The sequence below is a fragment of the Nothobranchius furzeri genome, chromosome 13 (assembly GCF_043380555.1).
Source record: "Nothobranchius furzeri strain GRZ-AD chromosome 13, NfurGRZ-RIMD1, whole genome shotgun sequence".
Classification (NCBI taxonomy): Eukaryota; Metazoa; Chordata; class Actinopteri; order Cyprinodontiformes; family Nothobranchiidae; genus Nothobranchius; species Nothobranchius furzeri.
Genome location: NC_091753.1, coordinates 32,659,131 through 32,680,504, shown reverse-complemented (window position 1 = coordinate 32,680,504; position 21,374 = coordinate 32,659,131). Strand labels below are relative to the sequence as shown.

The window sequence follows — 21,374 nt, the reverse complement described above, 5'->3', positions numbered from 1 at the left end:
AAATAACCAAAAATATTGCTGTTAGATTATGACTGTTTGACTTTACAAATGGCACCCTATAGTGAGCAACAATAATAAGAGCCAGAGACTAAAACTTTAAATGGAAAAGCCGGCAATTCAATTATACAAAAACAAACAGACAGTTGACAAACACTGAAATATCACTTCAGCTGGATGAAATGACCCTGAATAACATTTGTTATTTTTTTAACATTTATCTCTTTGGGTTAGAGCCCAACTAAAGGTTTTGATTTAGTTCCTTTAATCTATCTTTCAAGTTAATTTTATGACCGGTCATCTAATTTGAAGTATTTCCTAAGTAAACCTATTTTGAATTGCTCTAACTTGAGTTTAAAGCTGGATTAAGCTCAACAATTCACGGTTCATGGTTTATATAGTTCTCTGGTTCTGATTTCAACAAGTTTTCTTTCACCTTGAAACAACACCTTATGCACCCTTTAAAGTACAAACTGTTAATCAACACGGCAAAAGAAAACTTTTCAAACTCTTATTCTTTGCATTCAGAAAAATCTCCGTTTGTCCATCAACAATGTACTCCACTGGATGTACTCCACAATGTACTCCACAAAATGAGTAACTCCAGAGTTGACAAATGTCCAGTGTTCAACAAGTTTTACTCCGACCTGGTAGAGTGATGTGGGAAGTTGAAGCAGGACTGACGCAACACCTCAGCAAGGCTCCGTCGATGGTCCTGAAGACATCTTGTAGGGTGGTAATGGCTCGCCTTGATCTCAGACCGGTGTCGGTACAGGATCGGCTCGGGGTCCTTCGACTGCCGATGACGTCAAAGTAGTTGATTGGCTGAACATGAAGCTTACGGAAGTTACGTTGTCACGTTATGATTCTGATTGGTCAGAACAAATTTGCGGTGGTGGTCTTAGCGGTTGTAGTCCTGTAGTCCAAAAATCAACACTTTTTGGAGAAAATATGTTGGAATTTCTAAAGGAAATGTAAAATATAAGCAAATGATAAACTGTGACCCTCAAAAGCTCTTGATGTTGATGAAATGGGGCAAAATAAAATATAAGAACTTTATTGAAAGACACCAAGCAATATTTAGAGTCAAAGAATGTATTTAGATAACAACTAAGGAAATATACAGACAAACTCCTCATTAATACAAACAGATGTGGCTTCACATATAAGAACTGTTCTATTTTTTGTCAGTCCGATGTTGGTTTTATGCAGTTTCACATTCTTTACAAAACAAAGATAAAATGATGTTTTATTAACAAATTACAATTATAAAGAAAACATTTAGGTGTTAACAAACAAGAATTAATTAACAAAACTGCTGATGTCTTTCCAAAACGTATGTGTGAAAGCCGAGTAGATTTGCAGTAATGTGACGTCATCGGCAGTCGAAGGTCCCCGAGCCGATCCTGCACCCGAGCAGATCCTGTACCGACACCGGCAGATTTGAGTGATTGCCGGGGCAAAAAAAAAAAAAAAAAAAAAAAACTGGCCATCTCTGTTGCTTATTATCCGAGGTAGAAGCTTTATGGCTCGTTAACGCAGCCTGCACCGTAGAACTACTTCTCCAACAGCTACTTAACTGCAGCGTCCCTCCTCCTCCAAACCGGCCAGGATTGTAACCATTCTTCAGTCTTTGGGCCCAATGTAGTTTTCTTTTACTGAACTAAAAAGCAGTTCACAGCTACGGCTCTGAAGTTTCATTGGTCTCTCCGTGCTTCTTCAACTGCTCTGCTTCAGCTCTCCTGTCCTGCTTCTCCGTCTGAACGTCTGCAGCCCACTCCCTCTCTCTTTTTATTATTATTATTATTATTTATTTGCTTGTGGGAGTTTTTTTTTTCTTTCTTTAAAGAGCAAGTCACCCCTACCAGATTCTTACTCAACTCCCACTTCCTGTTTGAAAAATGCAACAAATGCTGTTGCCTAGCAGACCGAGAGGGCGGAGCCGCTAACAAATACACTCACTCACGACATTGTGACATCATAATGTACCATCTAACATCATAGTGTACCTCTTAGCCAATAGCGACGGCAGTTTTAAATTCAAATGCAGAGCTGAGTTTTTACCTGACGAGGGTGCAGCACTGACAGTTTTAGAGAATATATTTAAATTTTAAGTAAGACGAACTAAAGTGCTGAATTATTGACCACACGTGTCTGCAGCACGATCAGACACTCATTTATATAGTTTATCAGCAAAAAAATGTTGATTTGGAGTGACTTGCTCTTTAAGGAGGCATTTTGAATCAACTTTATTGACAACAGCTCACAACACTTTAATTCTCTAATAAAATTGTAAATATGAATTTAACAGTATTTATTTACTTATTTGTAATGTAAAACCCTCAGATGCTAGCACTTAATAATTTAATCGAATGATGGATTTTTAATCGAATGATGGATTTTTTAATTGATTGATAGACAACAGTAAGTTATAATTGTTTTGTTTATTTATTCATTGCTATATTTATTGTGATAATCTGTAACTGGGGTTACATCTTGACAACTGCTTCAACTTTTTTACGAACACTCATACCTTTCTTCTTCATTTTCTGCTTTCTCTTATTCTTCTTATTTGTGGTCTTATGGCATTTGGCAAACAACAACTTGGTGAATTACTGCCACCTGCTGGATTGGGCTGGAATGACTACCAATCACTTCCTGTTTGTGCATCGGCAGCTTAAAGGAACAGTCCATTGTGGCATTAACAGAGGAGTGCCAGCAGTCAGGGCTAGGGGGCCCCCCAACATAAGGGGGCCCCAGGCGACCGCCGACCTATGCCTAATGGTAAACCACCACTGCACACACACACACACACACACACACACACACACACACACACACACACACACACACACACACACACACACACACACACACACACACACACACACACACACACACACACGTGCTATAAATGCAGGAGTTGTCTTCTACACTTATATATGCCAAACTCAACCCCAGGTCTATAAAACAAGCACGTGGCAGCTTCTCACAAATTTAGCTTTGCTAGCTAAAACTAGATCAAATGTATAGGTGCGAATTAATGTCAGCGTTTCAAACATTCCTAAACAGAAGAGGTAGATTTTTGACTGCGGTCAAGTGAGCCGTCGTTCGTATGTCCGTGGTCCGCACCTACAATTGAAGTGCGCGTTTATACGGTAGTTTACGGTAACTCCGTCTCGCTGCTGGAGAGGAGCTGAGATGAGCGACAGAATGGGCTGACATCAGGATGTCATCCTGGATGACACAGCTGCTAAATGTGCCTTTGATAAAGGATAAAATTGTGTTTTTAAAAAAGGACACTAAACATCCTATACATACATACTAAGTACCTCGAGTACAACCTGGTACCAAAGTATGAACTACTTTGACTGTGTACTTTTTCAGTAATTGTACTTCAAAGTACATACAAAAAGCCAAAAGTGCCGAGTTTGAGATAGGAAAAAAACGGTATTTGAGAAAAAGGACACTAGGCCACCTATACATACATACTAAGTACCACGAGTACTGCCTGGTACCAAAGTATGAACAATTTTACTGTGTACTTTTTCAGTAATTGTACTTAAAAGTATGTCCAAAAAGCCAAAAGTGGCAAGTTTGAGATGGGATAAAATGGTATTTGGGAAAAAGGACACTAGGCCACCTATACAAGCATACTAAGTACCTCGAGTACTACCTGGTACCAAAGTATGAACTACTTTTACTGTGTACTTTTTCAGCAACTCTCCTTCAAATTAAATGAAAAAATCCCCAAGCTGTTTCAAAAGTTAAGAAAAATGTAATTTCCAAAAATGCTCATGCACATACATGTTATGTACACAGAGATACCATAAAACAAACCCATATATTTACGTCATTCATCAAATTGTGGGGATAGTGAGAAAAAGGCAGTTCTGCATAAGAAATTACAATCTACAAATCTTCAACATTGGTCTTACATATATTCTTAGAAGGAATAAATGATTTTGATGTAACACTATAACATTAAGTTGAAGGTTTTCAAGCATTATTGTACTCCAATGTAATTGCTGTGTCCATGTCAAATAAACATCACATTACATTATTGTACTCTACAATCCAAGTTAGTCAAATAACATTTATCGTTTTTGAAAAACTTTTTCTTTGTATCACAAAAAATGACTTTTTTTTTACTTAGTTTGAATTACAATAACAGGTAAAAGGAACAATAAAAGTAAAAATAGTACCTTCTGGTATAATACCATAGTACTAGGTAGTTGGAATGAATCTCCAGATTTCGTAGTGTCCTTTTTTCCAAATCTCATTTTATCCTATCTCAAACACGGCACGTTTAGGTTTTTGTACGTACTTTGAAGTACAATTACTTAAAAAGTACACAGTAAAAGGAGTTCATACGTTGGTTCCAGGTAGTACTCGAGGTAATTAGTATGTGTGCATCAAAAAGGCACATTTAGCAGCTCTGTCATCCTGATTTCAGCCCATTCTTTCGCTCATCTCAGCTCTTCTCCAGCAGCGAGACGGTGTTACCGTAAAGTACCATTTAAATGCGCACTTCGATTGTAGGTGCGGCTCACTTGACCACGGACAAACGAACGACGGCTCACTTGACCGCAGTGATTTTTGCAAAGGTGAAAAAAGTCACGTGAGAACCGAAAGAAACGATAGGTTCATATTACCTGGTGGGTAATATCTAAGAAGAAAACGCTTGAGTTTCATGCTAATGTTCGGCTGCAGCGACACCCTTCAACAAACCGTTGCTATGCGACTGAAGCTTTCTCACAGTGCGCGCGTGCGCAATGCAAATGTAAACAAACACGAAGAAGAAGCACGTTTCAAAATAAAAATCCAGAGGCGCTTCACAAGCACAAAAATAAAAATAACATTTCAAACAATATAAAATAGAATTAGAATTAAAAAATTATTTTGATGTGGAGGAAAAAAAGGAAAAAGAAATCATATTTAACTGTTGATAACTCTTTGAATGTTTACAAAATAGTTTGTAAGTTCTGAAAAAAAGATTCATTCTGACTGAACTGATGAGCTCATGGCTGGACTAACTGGGTCAGTTACAAAACGAGGCCTTCTTTTTCACATTGTTTTATCACATCAGCAAATGTTAAACCAAAATACATTTTGCAATATGTAGTTATTTACAGCTGCCAAATATTCTCATATAAAGCCCCTTACACAACCGTTGCCTTCATATATCCAGGATTCAACACATGTTCTCAATGAACTTGCTTCGATAACCTATGATCCTAATTTCGTTTTGACCACCATGGATGTTGAAGCATTGTACACAAATATAGATCATTTGGTGGGTCTCCATTCGTTACGTCATTTTCTGAACACAAGACTGGATTTTTTTAACCCACCCACAGACATCCTTGTAGAGTTAACAAAGTGGACTTTGAACAATAACGTTTTTCTTTTTCGGGATAAGCTCTACAGACAAAAAAAGGCACTGCCATGGGAGCATCATACGCCCCAAATTGGGGACTCTGGGTCTCTGGGAACAAAAGTGCATTCAGTGTTCCTCCAATCCTTCGAAACAAAACATCAATTTCTATGGGAGATATATTGATGATTTTTTGTTTGTGTTTTCGGGTATGATTTATCAACTGAATGAGTTCCATCACTTCCTCAACAACTCGAACATCAATCTCAGCTTGGATTACAGTTCCACGACAATTCATGTTTTGGATCTCAATATCTATGTGGGTTCTGACAGCCGGCTACATACTTCAATCTTCAGAGAACCCACAGATAGGAATACCATTGTAAGAGTGGACAGTTTTCATCCTCAGAATCTGTTATCTGACATCCGACTGAGAAGGACACCAGTGGGGTATTTGAAACACAAGCTGCTGTAATGGAGGTGCTTTGAGCAAAGAGGACATAGTAGTAAACTACTAAATACAGCACGTTCCCGGTCAAGATCCATGAACAGGGAACAACTTCTACAAACCAAAACTAAAGAGGTGGGAGATTCAAAAAAGATTGTCTGCTCAGTACAGTTCAGCACACTTTCTAATGACATCAAAAAGATCATAAGGTGCAACTGGAACATCCTTCAGAGTGATTATTCACTTGCAGACTGTCTCTGAAACCCCGATGTTTGCTGTCAGGAGGGCTCCCACCCTCAGGGACAAACTGGTTAAAAATGACCTCTCATCTTCCAAACAATCAGTACTTCAGAAGTCGACAGGGACTTTTCAATGTGGTTCTTGTAATCACTGCCACCAAATCAATAAAAACAAAACATTTAAGGATTCTACAGGCGCAATAACCTTTGTATGTAATAATGGAGACTTCGTGACAGATTCAGAGAGCACAAAAATGCAGTCAGAACAGGCAATGTCACATACCCTATGGCTAAAAATTATGGTTCCTCCCCACAATGTAACCCCAAAGATGTAACTGTGATGGTGATTGAAGTCATCCACAGAAACATCAGGGGAGGTGACATTCTAAGGGAACTAGCTCAAAAGGAAAGCTTATATATATATATATATATATATATATATATATATATATATATATATATATATATATATATATATATATATATATATATACGTATGTATGTATGTATGTATATATATATATATATATATATATATATATACATACATACATACATATATATATATACATACATACATACATACATATATATATATATACATACATACATATATACATATATATACATACATACATATATACATATATATATATATATAGTCCTTCAGGAGATTAGGTACTAGGGTGGTTGATCAGGTGTTAAATGATTTCAGTATTGATTTTTAGGTCTAACATCTAGTAGGTACTTTACTGATAATGTGAACACAAGCTGCTGAGATGAAGACTCGTTTTCAATTCTTTTCTCCCCAATTTTCCCCTGTTTATTTACTTTATTTTATTTTTATATAGAGGTGATTATGCTTTCCTTAGTTTTTTGTGATTTTAGTTTCTTTTTATTAGATTGTTTTAAGTTTTCTCAATGATTCGTTTTTCATGACTTTATATGATTATCAAAAATCTTTGTTACAGATATCACACCAGAAAAACATATGTCACATGATTGCACGTCTCCCTATTTAGGGACATCTGTGTTAAAGTTTCTGATTATGCCCTGTGTCGGCTTATATTACAATAGATAATTTTTCGGAGTGCCTCAGATCATGACTTTTTTTCTTCCATATCTACTTATGTAGTTATTTACCTTGAATTCAGTGTTTCTCCCCCCGTTGAAATTAGCTGTAGGTCTCACCACTGTTGCACAACTGAGCCTGAAATATTTCAGCTCTGCTAGAAAACCCATAGAATGTGAAAATTGTCAATGTAAAGCTTATCAAATAGCCACTGTATTAACTACCATGCACATTTTTAGACTGGAATGTTTTCAATACACATTTTAAAAGCTCTATAAATCTTAGTTTGTCTGTAAATGTCTGTTTCTCCTAAATACCAATGTACTACATATAAGATATTCACCACTTAAATAGTCTGAGCTGTTGTTTGAATTCAGTACTTTCTCACCTAAACTGGCCATGTTCAGAACTTTTATTTAGAAGGACAAACCAAGTGAAAACTGTAGTGCCACAACAAACATTTGAATTTATTCATGTTTTAGAGCAAAATATCACATTTTAAATCTACTTGTATCAGTCCGATGAAAGCATTTGTTTAATTCTGTCCTATCAAACATAACTATTGCATTTTGGGTAATTTAGTGTAAAACACATTGGAGGTTTACCTCTGTACAATATTTCTGTTTCCTGGTCAAAGTCTACATTCACTCTAATCTAAAATCAGGGCATGTGCAGCTCATAAAGGGTATGTGTAGCTACTGATAGCTTCAGCACACCTCAAAGTGCTTGAGAGATAGCCCATGTGCACTGATTTTGTAGCTCCCCTGGAAGCACAAATCAAAGACAACTCGTGTGAAATTTTGCCGGGTCAAAACATGGGCTGCTGGGCCAAGCAAAGGTCCGCTGGGTGGGTTTATCCCACCACAATCCTTTCACTCTATGGATTTTTTGCTAACTGCCGAGTAGCAGAGCCCTTCCTAACACCATATCTAATTGGACCACATAAGAACATCTCTGAAGAAGTGGTAAGAATTGCATGTGTTTTGTTAAACACAATCATTTGCACAGCGATCGTCAGAAATCTGAACAAAGTCTACAACCAAAATAAAAATAAAATACCAACCCTTTGTCTTTTGTCTCCCACAGGTGACCAACTATCTGTTTCCTATCTGGACCTACTCCTACCTGGCCTTCCTCTTCCCCGTTTTCCTCTTGACTGACTTCCTAAGATACAAGCCGCTCATTATAGTGCAGGGACTTTTTCTCATCAGCAACTATGTTCTGCTCTGCTTCGCACCAGGTCTCCCTGCAATGACCTTCCTTCAGGTCAGCACGAATCTAACTTTGTAGCAGATGCAGATGTTATGAAGAAGTAAATATAAACACCTGGGGTAAAAGAAACTGATTAACGATGTGCCACTGGCGGCCACTTTATTGGGTACAATTTGTTAACACCATGCATCTCAATGTATTTAGACTTGGTGAAGACAATGTGCTGTAGTTCAAATGAAAAGGGATTTTTGAGATTTCGAATATGAGATGGTTATTGGTGTCATCATTGACCATTGTTAGGGTTTTCAGAGACTGAAAGACAACATCACCAAAAAACCCAAACCAGACCAAAATAAATTAAGAAAATGTCCAGCAAGGAGCAGTTGTGGATGAAATACCTTGTTTAGAGAGATCATCTAGGTCCTTCACTCATATTTTAATGAATTTGCAGTGGTCTCTAGTAGGAAAGAATGCCTGTCAGTGAAAAAGACGCCAGTGCCCCTGTTTCAGCACAGGAAATTCAGTTGGAGGAGAAAGTAGTTTCAGACTGCCGGATTTGGCCTCTTATTTCCTGATATTGCACATCTCTCTTTGGATTGAATAACAGCAACGCCACTTTATCACTGAAACTGTTTGCTTTGGAACTTTGATGTTTTATCTCCACAAATAGTTCAAGCCTGAAGGAGTACTGCTGCGTGGTGGAGTAGCTAATGCTAACAGTTAGCTTCTGCTAGTCAAGACATTCTCTGCTGTTTCCTGGAAACCAACAGCCTTCCCTGTCACGAGTCAAGATGGGTGAGTCCATGAACATTAGGTGACAGTGCGACATAGATCTGTCAGGAGTTTCCAATCCTAGAGTTTCACCGTTTTTTTTCTATCAGAAGCTAATGCAGGAGATAGGTGTAGGAGACTATTTTATGTTCAGGCTGCATGTTAAACTCACAGTGGCTGATCGTTTTCAAAAATGATAGAAAAAATAGTTTCTCAGTGAAGGACCTGACGTTTTGCCTTGTACCAAGGATTCGGCTACTCCTGATGGTGGTGTAATGGGACTCCTTGGCACCAACCAAGCCTGGCTTCAACCCCACAGCGTACCTTAGTACAGTTGCTGACCATGTCCATCCCTTTACGACCACAATGGATCCACCTTTTGATGGCTACGTTCAGCAGGATAATGCACTTTATCAATAAGTCTCCTACAGCCTCCAAAGTCAACAGATCTCAATCAAGTCAGAAACCTCTGGAACGAGAGACTTATATCATGGATGTGCAGCTGTGTGATGCAATCATTTCAATACAGAACTCTAAGGTAGTTTGGAAGACCAAAGGGGGTCCCAGCCTTATACTAGCAAGGCGTACCTAATAAAATGTCCCGTGAGTGTACCTCCAAAGACAAAGCACATTGGTCATTATTGGCATGTTAATGCATGTTTATCACTTCTACTCCAGAAAATACGTTGCATTATGATCTTAAACTTTCTGGTGATCAATAGTTTTACAAAGACTCCTCTTTCTCATCCACAGGTCAACTACGCTGTAGCAACTTCCACAGAAGTGGCTTATTTCTCCTACATTTACAGCGTGATCCCACTTGAGAATTACCAAAAAGCGACAGGTTACATACGCAGTGCCACGCTGGCCGGATATACATTTGGTGCCAGCTTGGGCCAAATGCTCATCTCCCTTGCAGGTAGAAGCACACTCTGTAATAAATCTAATTTATTCTAAAATGCTTACAATAATAGCAGGTTCATTAAGAAGCTGCATTGATCTCTGTTTTACATTTAACAGGAATGGACTATTTCTTTATTAACGCTGTAACTCTGGGATTTATGAGCGTGGCATTTCTCATCTCGCTCTGGTTGCCCATGCCCACGAGAAGCATGTTCTTCAAGGGGAAAGATGCTGCGAAAGAGCTCCAGGAGCAGGGATCAATCCAAAACAATGGCCACAAGGGTACAGTGATGAATACGAGTTCAGGTGGCTACGAGGAAGAGAAGATGGAGCATGGTGGCTGGTGCAGCAGAGGAAATCTGAGCGCTGCAGGACATTTACTTTGGGGGAGCTTTAGGGAATCCTACTCTTCAAAGCAAGTTTGTTTTCTTTTGGGATTTAGTATCTTAGATAATTACTCTTCGTGGCATTTTACTACAAATGATTCACTCAGAAATGGCCTTTAAATCCCAGTCACCATCTTAACCTGCTGTCAAACTCATCACCATGCAGGCATTTAGTCTACTGGTCCCTGTGGTGGGCTTTAGCCACAGCTGGCTACATGCAAATCTTCAACTACATCCAGCTCCTGTGGGACCGTATAGAACCATCGGCCACGTCGTCCATCTACAACGGAGGAGTGGAAGCCGTAAGCTGTGTTGTTGGTAAACTTCTCATCGTCCTAAACTTCTGGAAAACTCTTAAAGTTTAAAAGGAAGTGAACAGAGAAGCTGCAAACTCCAACCAGGAGTTTTATTGTTGTAAGGAAGAAAAGAAGACAAGCGCACTCCCACGATATAACACACAAAACAGCGTTTAACAAGCTGCCACATCTGAGAGCACATGGATATATATAAAAACTGCAATTAACTAAAAACAAGCAAGCTGCACCTGGTTGTTTGTGGTGACTGATTAAATGGAAAATAGGTATTGATTTTGAAAAAGTTACAGCTGCTCCGGGGTCCCTTACGACTTAGCTAGGCTTAGCATAGAAGGAAGAAGAGTAATTGCTTCAATTAAAGAGACAGTCAAAATGTAATGGATCCTGTGGTTAAATGTCTGTTGCAAAAGGTTATCAAGACCTGCTGTGGAGGACAGCAAAAGCAGATGCATGCACACGGTTTTGCAAACTTTTAATATTCAGAGGGATTGTGGCCTCAAGATAAATGAATCAGAACAAGAAGGATGAAAATGCTTCGTAGAAGTGTCCTCTGGAGATTAATAGCTTTATGTTTCAGGTGCTGCAGCAGCGTTCTCTGTGGGCTTCATCAAGGTTAGCTGGGTCGTGTGGGGAGAGCTGGCACTGGGGCTGTTCTCGGCAGTGGCGGCGGGGGCTGTGTTTCTGATGGCATTCACAAGCAGCATCTGGGCGTGCTACGCTGCTTACGTGATGTTCAAATCCTGCTACATGTTTCTCATCACCATCACAATGTAAGCCCACTTTAAAATTGCGTTGTTTCACATCTCATACTTTGCTTGTTTGATTGGACGCCATCATGTCATGTTACAGAAAAAAACAAAAACAGGGGGTCGTTAAAAAGTTTGTTCTTCACAGTTAACTACTAATATGTAATCCACTGACTTTTGGACGTTTACTGCAGAAAATATACAAATATCTGCTTAAACAAATTAACAAACTATTATTTAGTCCAAAACTAAAAGTAAAAATCTCAAAGTTATTTAATACTGACCAAAGAGTCATTTACATTTACACAGTTCAATAAAAAGTCAAGCTTAGGACAACTAATTCAGATTTTGTTGTAGATTTAAAAAAATATGAACAGTAGATTTTATCAGTCAAACTTTATTTATAGAGTGCCTTTCACTGCCTCTGTGGAAGCCCAGTGCGCTGAACATAACAGATTAAAATAAAAACTGAGTGATAAAAATCCTTAAAACCACATACAAACATAAAAGCAAGATTTAAAAAATAATATGCATATATAAAAGTAGGATAAGAAGCATACAACCAAATCACATAAAAGCCAAACAATAAAAATGAGTCTTCAAGCGACTCTTGAAAACATGCAGTGAGGGTGACTGTTTTATGCTGAGTGACAGCTTATTCCAGAGGGATGGAGCCAAGACCGAGAAAGCCCAATCTCCTCTAGATCTATACCGAAAGTGAGGAACAGTCAGTAGCTCCAGCTCGTCCGAGCGTAGAGATCGTGATGGGATGTGCCGTGTTAATAGTGCTGCCAAGTATGGTGAAGCACCACCATATAGAGACCGGTAGACAAAGCAGAGGACCTTAAATTTTGCCCAAAAGACCACAGGAAGCCAGTGTAACTATGACAGCACAGGAGTAATATGTGCTGATTTCCTTGCCCCTGTCAGAAAACTGGCTCCGTGTTCTGAACCAACTGGAGAAGATCCCTTACTACCTGGCTCAACCCAACATGTAGAGCATTACAGTAGTTGAGCCTAGAAAACACAAGTGCGTGGAGCACTGACTCCAGATGTGCTCAGGACAACATGGGCTTGATTCTTGCCAGCCGTCGCAGGTTAAAGAAGCAGGCTCTTACAACCATATTAATGTGAGATTCTAGTTTGAATTCTGCATCCAATCTCCAGGCTGGTGACAACTGACTTCTGGTAGGGTGAGAGAGCGTCTAGATCAGAGGCAGAATTTACACTCACCTTACTAGGGAGGAATGTAATAAGCTCAGTCTTAGAATCATTCACGTGAAGGTGATTAGCTGTTAGGCATGACTTAACATCCTTTAGACAAGCCAGGAGATAAACAATGGAGCCCCTCTTCCCTGGACAAACAGGAACATAGATTTGGCAATCATCTGCATACAGAAACTTAACACCATGTTTACACAGGAAAGCCCCCAGTGGAAGTAAATAAAGAGAAAATAGGAGTGGCCCCAAAACAGAACCTTGAGGTACTTCCCATCGCAAGTCTTCCCAAGGTGACACAGCATCGCACACCATGACGCAGAACCTCCTACCCAAAAGATGATAGTGCAGCCACTGAAGGGCAGACCCTGTGATCCCTATCCATTGCTCCAAGCAATCCAGCAGAATGGCATGGTTAACCGTATCAGAGGCTGCCGTTAGGTTCAATAACAGCAGTACCACAGCGGCTCCCTGGTCCATGGCTAAAAAGACGTCATTTAAAACCATCAACAGTGCAGACTCAGTGCTATGTCCAGCCCTAAAACTAGATTGGAAAATCTCAAGTATATCGGAATCATCCAAGAAAGACACCAGCTGCTGATTGACAACCTTTTCTAATAGTTTGGAAATGACTGAAAGTTTGGAGATGTTTATGCTTGAAAGGCCAATTTTAACAATACATTTTTAAACTGGAAGCTGGAAAAGAAAAATGGGTCGGGTTCACAAAAGAGAACAGGCATTTAGTCTACTGGTCCCTGTGGTGGGCTTTAGCCACAGCTGGCTACATGCAAACCTTCAACTTCATCCAGCTCCTGTGGGACCGTATAGAAACATTGGCCACGTCGTCCATCTACAACGGAGGAGTGAAAGCCATAAGCTGTGTTGTTGGTAAACTTCTCATCATCCTAAACTTCAGGAAAACTTTTAAAGATGGATATTATAAGAATATTATAATATTTTAATATGGTCAATCTGAGTTGGCATGCAGCATATAGTCTACATGTCTAATACTGACTAGTCTGAGAGTTAGTTTCTGAGATCGTTTGGCTGATTGTGTTTATTTATTCATTTTAGATTTCAGATTGCATCAAACCTCTCCACGGAGTGTTACGCTTTAACGTTTGGGATCAACACCTTCATCGTCCTCTGCCTTCAGACCATATTCACAGTCACAGTTGTTGATGAAGCTGTTCTGGGACTGGACATTGTAACACTGGTCTGTTTATGTTAGGGTGACACCTGGTGGTCATGTTTATCTATTACACGTAGACTGTTTTGGTGCAGATTCAATCCTAAAATTTGCAACAAATCTGATCATGGCATGTATTTTTTTTCTCTGCAGTTCATCATATATGGAAGCTACTATGCTGCTATCTCTCTTCTTTTTCTGATCCGAGGGATCTACAGCGTCTGTTTGCATCATCAGCTCAGTTCTGATCACGAATCCAATGGACCAGAGAACAGAATGGAAGTGGTCTCTGCAGAACATTTCTGACCTGTGTCAATAAAAATCTTCATCTACAGTGGTGTGAAGAACTATTTGCCCCCTTCCTGATTTCTTATTCTTTTGCATGTTTGTCACACTAAATGTTTCTGATCATCGAACACCATTAGTCAAAGATAACACAAGTAAACACAAAATGCAGTTTTGAAATGATGGTTTTTATTCTTTAGGGAGCGAACAAAATCCAAACCTACATTGCCATGTGTGAAAAAGTAATTGCCCCCCTTGTTAAAAAATAACCCAACTGTGGTGTTTCACACCTGAGTTCAATTTCTGTAGCCACCCCCAAGCCTGATTACTGCCACACCTGTTTCAGTCAAGAAATCACTTAAATATGAGTTGCCTGACACAGAGAAGTAGACCAAAGGCACCTCAAAAGCTAGACATCATGCCAAGATCCAAAGAAATTCAAGAACAAATGAGAACAAAAGTCATTGAGATCTATCAGTCTGGTAAAGGTTATAAAGCTGTTTCTAAAGCTTTGGGACTCCAGCGAACCACAGTGAGAGCCATTATCCACAAATGGCAACAACATGGAACAGTGGTGCACCTTCCCAGGAGTGGGCGGCTGACCAAAGTTACCCCAAGAGCTCAGAGACAACTCATCTAAGGTCACAAAAGACCCCAGGACTACTTCTAAAGAACTGCAGGCCTCACTTGCCTCAGTTAAGGTCAGTGTTCACGACTCCACCATAAGAAAGAGACTGGGCAAAAATGGCCTGCATGGCAGATTTCCAAGACGCAAAGCACTGTTAAGCAAAAAGAACATTAGGGCTCGTCTCAATTTTGCTAAGAAACATCTCAATGATTGCCAAGACCTTTGGGAAAATACCTTGTGGACTGATGTGACAAAAGTTGATCTTTTTGGAAGGCAAATGTCCCGTTACATCTGGCGTAGAGGTAACACAGCATTTCAGACAAAGAACATCATACCAACAGTAAAATATGGTGGTGGTAGTGTGATGGTCTGGGGTTGTTTTGCTGCTTCAGGAACTGGAAGGCCTGCTGTGATAAATGGAACCATGAATTCTACTGTCTACCAAAACATCCTGAAGGAGAATGTCCGGCCATCTGTTCAACTAAAGCTGAAGCGATCTTCAGTGCTGCAGCAGGACAATGACCCAAAACACACCAGCAAATCCACCTCTGAATGGCTGAAGAACAACAAAATGAAGACTTTGGAGTGGCCTAGTCAAAGTCCTGACCTGAATCCTATTGAGATGCTATGGCATGACCTTAAAAAGGCTAGAAAACCCTCAAATAAAGCTGAATTACAACAATTCTGCAAAGATGAGTGGGCCAAAATTCCCTCCAGAGCGCTGTAAAAGACTTGTAGCAAGTTATCGCAAATGCAGTTATTGATTATAGTTGTTGCTGCTAAGGGAGGCCCAACCAGTTATTATGTTCCTATGATATACAGTGGAAGTTGAATAAAACAATAAAACAACTTCTGATAAAAAAAATGAAAGATTAGGTCCTGAAATCTCAATCAAGGTCGTTGTGACTCTGTGACCAGGATGTTGATTAGCAAAAGCAAATTCAGCCTTTTTTTTTAGCTTCCTAGAAGGTAGGTGAAACTAAAAGAGCTGCTCTTTAATAATTGCACACGCACACAGAGCATACCCAAGCACTGAAGCATGGAGGTGGTGAAGACGTGGAGGTCAGACTGGAGATATCCCACCACTCTGCTGTGTATCTATGGATTCTTTAGCACAGTTAAGCCGCTGGAGCCTTTCCTGATACCGTTCCTGACAGGACCCGACAAGAATCTAACAACCGAACAGGTACCACAGTTAACAACTAACGTTAGCAAGCTACTACTGTTTCATCTGTGCATGAAAAAAGAAATCATACCAGAGTAAACCGTCTTTCAGATTGTTAGTAAGAGCAGCAAACAGGCACAAAGTAATGGTGGGAGCTAGCGTTTTCATAGTCAATCATTGATTCATAGGTAATGGACAGAGATAAGAAAGTCATGCCAGAATAGCAAGAAAAAAGTCAAGAGATAAAAGATCCAACGTTGATTCTGCAATGACTTAAATTATCAAAATACTCATATTTAATTACACCTTTTGCCTTTGTATCAGTATGTTTAAAATAAAACGTTTAACTTGTGATTAAAAGTTTAAAGTTTCATGTTCTTCCGTTTAGTAAACTTATCTGTCACAAGATTGACGAAATTAGCTGTTTCAGTGTTTAAAATGTAAAGACTTTAAAATGTGCTTTTATGCCTAAAACTCATAATTTTGTCAATGTTTAAAGGAAAGGAAACCAATTGAACGATTTATTTATTTATTTTGTTTTGAGTAAAATAGAATCAGAGCTAACAGAATGACAAGTAAACTAGACAAGACTATTTGGTATCTTGTTTGCCTGTTTTATATGGAGCTAGGAATGCCAATATTACATGAAACTTGTAACAAGTTTTGTCACTTGTAACGTTTTGTAACTGTAACTTTTGTTTTGTAGCTTCTAATTCACGTTTTCTAACACATAACTTTCATTTTGTAACATGTAATTATCGTTTTATGACACGTAACTTTCGTTTGGTAACACATAACTTTTGTTTTGTTGCATGAAATTCTCATTTTGTGACACAAACCTATCGTTTTGTAACATGTAGCCTAATTCTTGTTTTGTAACATGAAACTTTCATTTTGTAACTTGCACAAAAGCATCCATGTACATGTTTCAAACCACAACTCTCAAAACACTCATCTCAGTCTACACACATCAGCCAGTTAAAAAAATTCAAGTACAAAACATTGTGTCCCAATTTTAGCTTCCTTCTCAAAGAACCAAAAATAAGCTTTGTCTTATCAGGCAATCATGTGTCTCGAATATGAAATCCTGCTCTGGTAGCCCAGACACCCTGCAGAAAAAAACTCATCATTTCGACCGCTTGTACCTGCGATCTCGTTTTTTCGGTCACCACCGAATGTTACAAAACATGTTACAAGTTAAGTGTAATATTGTACGTACAATATTTTACATAAGCTTGGTGCACAATTGCAACATTAAAGTGAATTTTACTAATGTATAAGAGATGGTGCAAACCACTGAAATCACTTTCAAAAAGATCAAACTTTTGCTGGAGAGCACTTCAAATTTATGAAAGGAAAAAAGTTAGATCCCACTGTTTCCAGAAAGATTATTAGAAAAACCTGACAGATCTACGTCACACTGAAAATTAACATTCATGGACTCACCCATCTTGGTTCGCAACAACAAACCGCTTTTAATTGTTTTAGCAGCCAGGAGAGTGCAGGGAACTTTTCAGCTGGTAGAAGCTGCTGACAATTAACATTAGCAACTCCGCCACACGCCAGAACTCCTTCAGGCTTGTGTTATTTGTGAAGATAAAACATCAACGTTGCAGAGCAAACTGAGTCAGTAGAAGAGTTGTTGTTAGCCAATCAAAGCTGAGATTTTCGAATATCATGAAAAATGAGTGAATGCTGTTTTCTGCTCACCCCTTATCCAGAGAACTTTTACTTGCTAAAACAGGAGCGCCAGAGCTTTTTTTCCCCACAGAGGACAAATCAAGATATTTGTATATGCTAGAGACCACTGCAAATGTATTCAAAATGAGTGAATGAAAGCTTTAATGTCCTCATAACAGTGCCTTCTTGTCAGGTCAACAGTCAGATCTTTCCGGTGTGGACGTACTCATACCTGTCTGTGTTGGTGCCGGTGTTCCTGCTCACCGATTGGCTGCGTTACAAACCAGTAGTGGTCTTCCAGTGCGTCATGCTCGTCATCACCACCGCACTGCTGAGGTGGACAGAGAGCGTGTCAGCCATGCAGGCCATGCAATTCTTCTATGGGGTGGTGACAGCCAGCGAGGTGGCCTACTTCTCCTACATCTACAGGTCATAGCAGTGATGTCGTGAGTTTTGTACTGTTGGACGTGGCTTGATTGCTAGAATAAGCTGTGCCTTTCATTACAGTGTTATAGATGTGAAGAGGTACCGAAAGGTCACGTCATACAGTAGAAGTGTGCAGCTCCTGGGGTACACGATCGGCTCCGTGTTGGGTCAGCTGCTCATCAGCTTCAGCCTCATGTCCTACCACAACATCCTGATTCTTACTTTGGTTCTCACTCTCATTGCTCTCTTCACCTCCTGTGCCCTGCCTATGCCACAGCGGAGCATGTTCTTCCACCGAAAACATTCTGGAGCGGCACCAGCGGTGGGAGGAACAGCAGAAGACAAAGTTGGATCTGTGGGTGCAGATGGTATGTTTAAAACATGCCCTGCATCCCTGGAAGAAATGAGAGATGAGGAAGTGCAGAGAGCAGAAACAGGATATGAGCAGGGTGAGTCTGGAGGTGCAGAGAGCTGCAGCCAGGTCATCCTCCAGCTGTGGAGAGACTTCCAACAGTGTTACTCCTCCAGACAGCTGCTGTACTGGTCGCTGTGGTGGGCAATGGCCACATGTGGATACAACCAGACGGGCAACTACGTGCAGGTCAGTTGTGAAGAATATAAAAACATTAGAAATTATATAAAGTTGAATACAAGATATTAGAAATTAAAAATGTGATTGTTACGGTCTATTTTAATTTTTATTTTAAAATATAACAAACTGATCAAAGTTCAGAGGAAGTCAGTGGAATAAATGTTTACTGAGATCTTAATGTTAGCCAATCACAACTTGGCTAAATCTTAACTTTTTGCATGTGGGGTATTTAATTTCTGTTTATCTTGACTTCAAGGTCTCAGAACAGACAAATGTATGCATACTCCAATCTTACTTGCCAGAAGTATTTCACACCGATTGCAACAGGTTTTCATTTCTGTATGAAGTTAAAATACTTAAAACTTACTATAGAAATATATTTTATACGTTCCATTTTTAAACATGAACTTCATCTTTAGCGTCAGCCCTCACAAGTACACCGAACTAAAATGTAAACACTTTTGCTTTTTCTCCCATTTTTCATGAGCTGAACTCAAATCTGAAAATTGTCTACATACACAAAAGACCCATGACTCAGATATTGTTCTGAAATCTGTCTACATGTGTGTCCGTGAGCACTTTTGAGCTAATCAATGCACTAAGAGGATATAAGGGTTAAGTTTGGTGCTAACTTCCTCTGAAGTACTGCTCTAATTGACCCAAACCTGAATTCCTGCTTGAGAAATGTACCTGTTTTGCACAATAATTGCAAAAGTAAGCATGTTTGGTACTTTAATGTCTTCTAATTGGTTTGTCCTATGAAGGTGCTGTGGGAGCACGTGCAGCCTTCACAGAATTTTAGCATTTATAATGGAGGAGTGGAAGCAGCATCCAACCTGTTGAGTAAGTAACCTCGGCTAGTTCACCAGACTGGCGCTCAAACGTCCCAAAACAATGATAAAGCTCCAATTTTGTTTTCCAGGTGCAGCGACGGCCTACGGAATAGGCTTCACAGATGTTCGATGGGAGAAGTGGGGCGAGCTGGCCCTGGGCGGTTTTTCTGGACTCGGTGCAGCTGCATTATTTCTCATGACCTTCACTGGCAACATCTGGGTCTGCTACAGCAGCTACATTGTGTTTAAGTGCCTGTACATGCTGCTGATCACAATAGCCATGTAAGATGTGCGATTTAGGGAACATTCCAGCTCATTTGCTGCACATGGAAGACAAAAAGAAAAACAAAATGTACTTTCAGGTATCAGATCGCTGCAGACCTGTCAATGGAACGGTACGCTCTTGTCTTTGGAGCGAACAACTTTGGAGCGCTGGTTCTGCAGACAATTATCACTTCAGTTGTTGTTGACAGTGGAGGGCTGGGTCTGCCCATCATTCCTCAGGTAGGACATCTGGTTAAAGAACAGGTGCTGGGAGACGTTTGAGATTCAGAATTACTAACCCCGTGCATTCTTCTACAGTTTATCATTTACTCCAGCTACTTCTCATGCATCTCTGTGGTCTTTTCACTCCGGGGGCTCTATAGCTTTTGGAGAGGGTTGAGAAACAAACAAGACCGAACTGCAGACACGAATGAATCTCTGGTAATTGAAGAGCAGCAACTCTGATGTTGTGAATGGGAGATTGAGCCATAATGTCACCTTAAAAGATTAAAAATAAAGTTGTTTTTTTTACTCACAAATAAACACTTGGGTCAATCCTTACTTAAAATTGATTTTAATATACATTCTGTATATATTTACACATTAACTTAAAATTCTTTAATACCCAATAAAATCAGTTTTCAGTCGTTCTGATTTCCAGCACAGATGTGTGGTTGACTGTCAAACACAAGTGTTGTGACTATGTGCCTTTCAGCAAGGCAAAGATGGTAGAGCAAAGTGTCCTCCTGTTTCTGATGCAGCAATCATTTGTTTAACAGCATTTTCCCAGCCAGCACGCATAGGTGTGCCCCATATGGATGTATATGGGCAAACCGTACGGGTGCCAACAGGGTTTGTCCAGTCTCCATGGTGGCCCCACAGGGATTTGCCGACATAGATTTTAATGGGTCTATGTATGAGTCATACCATCTGGCTCCCTCTAAAAACCCATGTAAAAATGTATGTGGGTAAACCCCTGTAGGGCCAACATGGAAAACCCCCGTACGGTGTCCCCATATGGGGCCCACCTATGCATGCTGGCTAAGTAGTGAGAACAACCAACTCCCAAAAAGACTCTGCACAAATGAACAGCTTGTTCTTCACAAATACAGAAACTGGCAGTAACCAAGCAACAGCCTTGTCTTAAATTCTGTGTATTATACAAATACTGATATGCACAAAGAGCTAGTGTCATAAAGGAGAAGTAATATGTACAGAACTGCAGCATAATGAATGAGATACACTGAATGCAATAATTTAGTTTTCAGCCAGTCTGAGTATACATTGTGGCTCAGGAGAGAACAGGCCAGTTCACAGATTAAATAGAAGAGGATCAACCTCGCCCTCGGCACACACCATCATGTTGTTTTGTTGTCACCGACAGTTGTCAGAACGACTGCCTCGCACATTGTTCCATTTGCGACAAACTGCGTTTAAAATTTCAAATTCTTACAAACATTGTGGTTTTTTTTTTTTGGTTTTTTATAAAGCTACTTGTGAAACAAAACAGTGCAATAGGTGCAAGCGTGCCAGCTGTTGACCCTGTAGTGCATCTGATGAGATGGAGCGCTATAAGAAGGGGTTTGTTGAGGAGCCTCCAGCTGGATACTGTGGAGGTGGACCCGAACC

At 39.8% G+C, this 21,374-nt stretch overlaps 4 protein-coding genes across 12 annotated transcripts in view; 2 read left to right on the top strand and 2 right to left on the bottom strand.

Annotated features, from left to right (window-relative positions):
- daw1 (dynein assembly factor with WDR repeat domains 1) overlaps positions 1–15,933 on the bottom strand; it is a 26,483-nt gene extending 10,550 nt beyond the window's left edge. Inside the window, exon 1 of one of the 3 annotated variants that reach the window (XM_054743412.1) lies at positions 15,811–15,933. In XM_054743412.1, the coding sequence (XP_054599387.1) occupies positions 15,811–15,826 (16 nt within the window). In that variant the 5' untranslated portion in view covers positions 15,827–15,933. Of the gene's footprint in view, positions 1–4,652; positions 4,813–8,196; positions 8,292–15,810 lie in introns of those variants that run through there. The other 2 variants (XM_054743413.2, XM_015951773.3) reach the window with 2 other exon arrangements.
- On the top strand, positions 7,820–14,222 carry slc19a3b (solute carrier family 19 member 3b). The gene is made up of 8 exons (XM_054743411.2): positions 7,820–8,098; positions 8,220–8,399; positions 9,870–10,035; positions 10,137–10,434; positions 10,572–10,723; positions 11,297–11,489; positions 13,758–13,899; positions 14,026–14,222. Exons 1-8 carry the CDS (start codon positions 7,874–7,876, stop codon positions 14,176–14,178), a joined length of 1,509 nt encoding a protein of 502 aa, XP_054599386.1. The 5' UTR covers positions 7,820–7,873; the 3' UTR covers positions 14,179–14,222.
- On the top strand, positions 15,825–21,374 carry slc19a3a (solute carrier family 19 member 3a). Its single transcript, XM_015951781.2, has 7 exons — positions 15,825–15,971; positions 17,824–18,059; positions 18,138–18,657; positions 19,413–19,491; positions 19,571–19,763; positions 19,844–19,985; positions 20,064–21,374. Exons 1-7 carry the CDS (start codon positions 15,825–15,827, stop codon positions 20,208–20,210), a joined length of 1,464 nt encoding a protein of 487 aa, XP_015807267.1. The 3' UTR covers positions 20,211–21,374.
- The window catches only part of agfg1a (ArfGAP with FG repeats 1a), a 36,572-nt gene continuing 35,500 nt past the window's right edge, over positions 20,303–21,374 (bottom strand). For all 7 annotated transcript variants that reach the window (XM_054743405.2, XM_054743406.2, XM_054743407.2 and 4 more), the window contains one exon: positions 20,303–21,374. In XM_054743405.2, coding sequence (XP_054599380.1) covers positions 21,315–21,374 — 60 coding nt within the window. In that variant the 3' untranslated portion in view covers positions 20,303–21,314.

Excerpts from the sequence above, each read along its gene's own strand:
- slc19a3b (XM_054743411.2), top strand. The coding sequence starts at position 7,874 with ATGTGCACTGATTTTGTAGCTCCCCTGGAAGCACAAATCAAAGACAAC. Across the intron at positions 8,400-9,869 it reads CTGCAATGACCTTCCTTCAG|GTCAACTACGCTGTAGCAAC; the intron begins GTCAGCACGAAT and ends TCTCATCCACAG. Across the intron at positions 10,435-10,571 it reads AGGGAATCCTACTCTTCAAA|GCATTTAGTCTACTGGTCCC; the intron begins GCAAGTTTGTTT and ends ATCACCATGCAG.
- slc19a3a (XM_015951781.2), top strand. The coding sequence starts at position 15,825 with ATGGAGGTGGTGAAGACGTGGAGGTCAGACTGGAGATATCCCACCACT. Across the intron at positions 19,764-19,843 it reads CTGCTGATCACAATAGCCAT|GTATCAGATCGCTGCAGACC; the intron begins GTAAGATGTGCG and ends ATGTACTTTCAG. Across the intron at positions 19,986-20,063 it reads GTCTGCCCATCATTCCTCAG|TTTATCATTTACTCCAGCTA; the intron begins GTAGGACATCTG and ends ATTCTTCTACAG.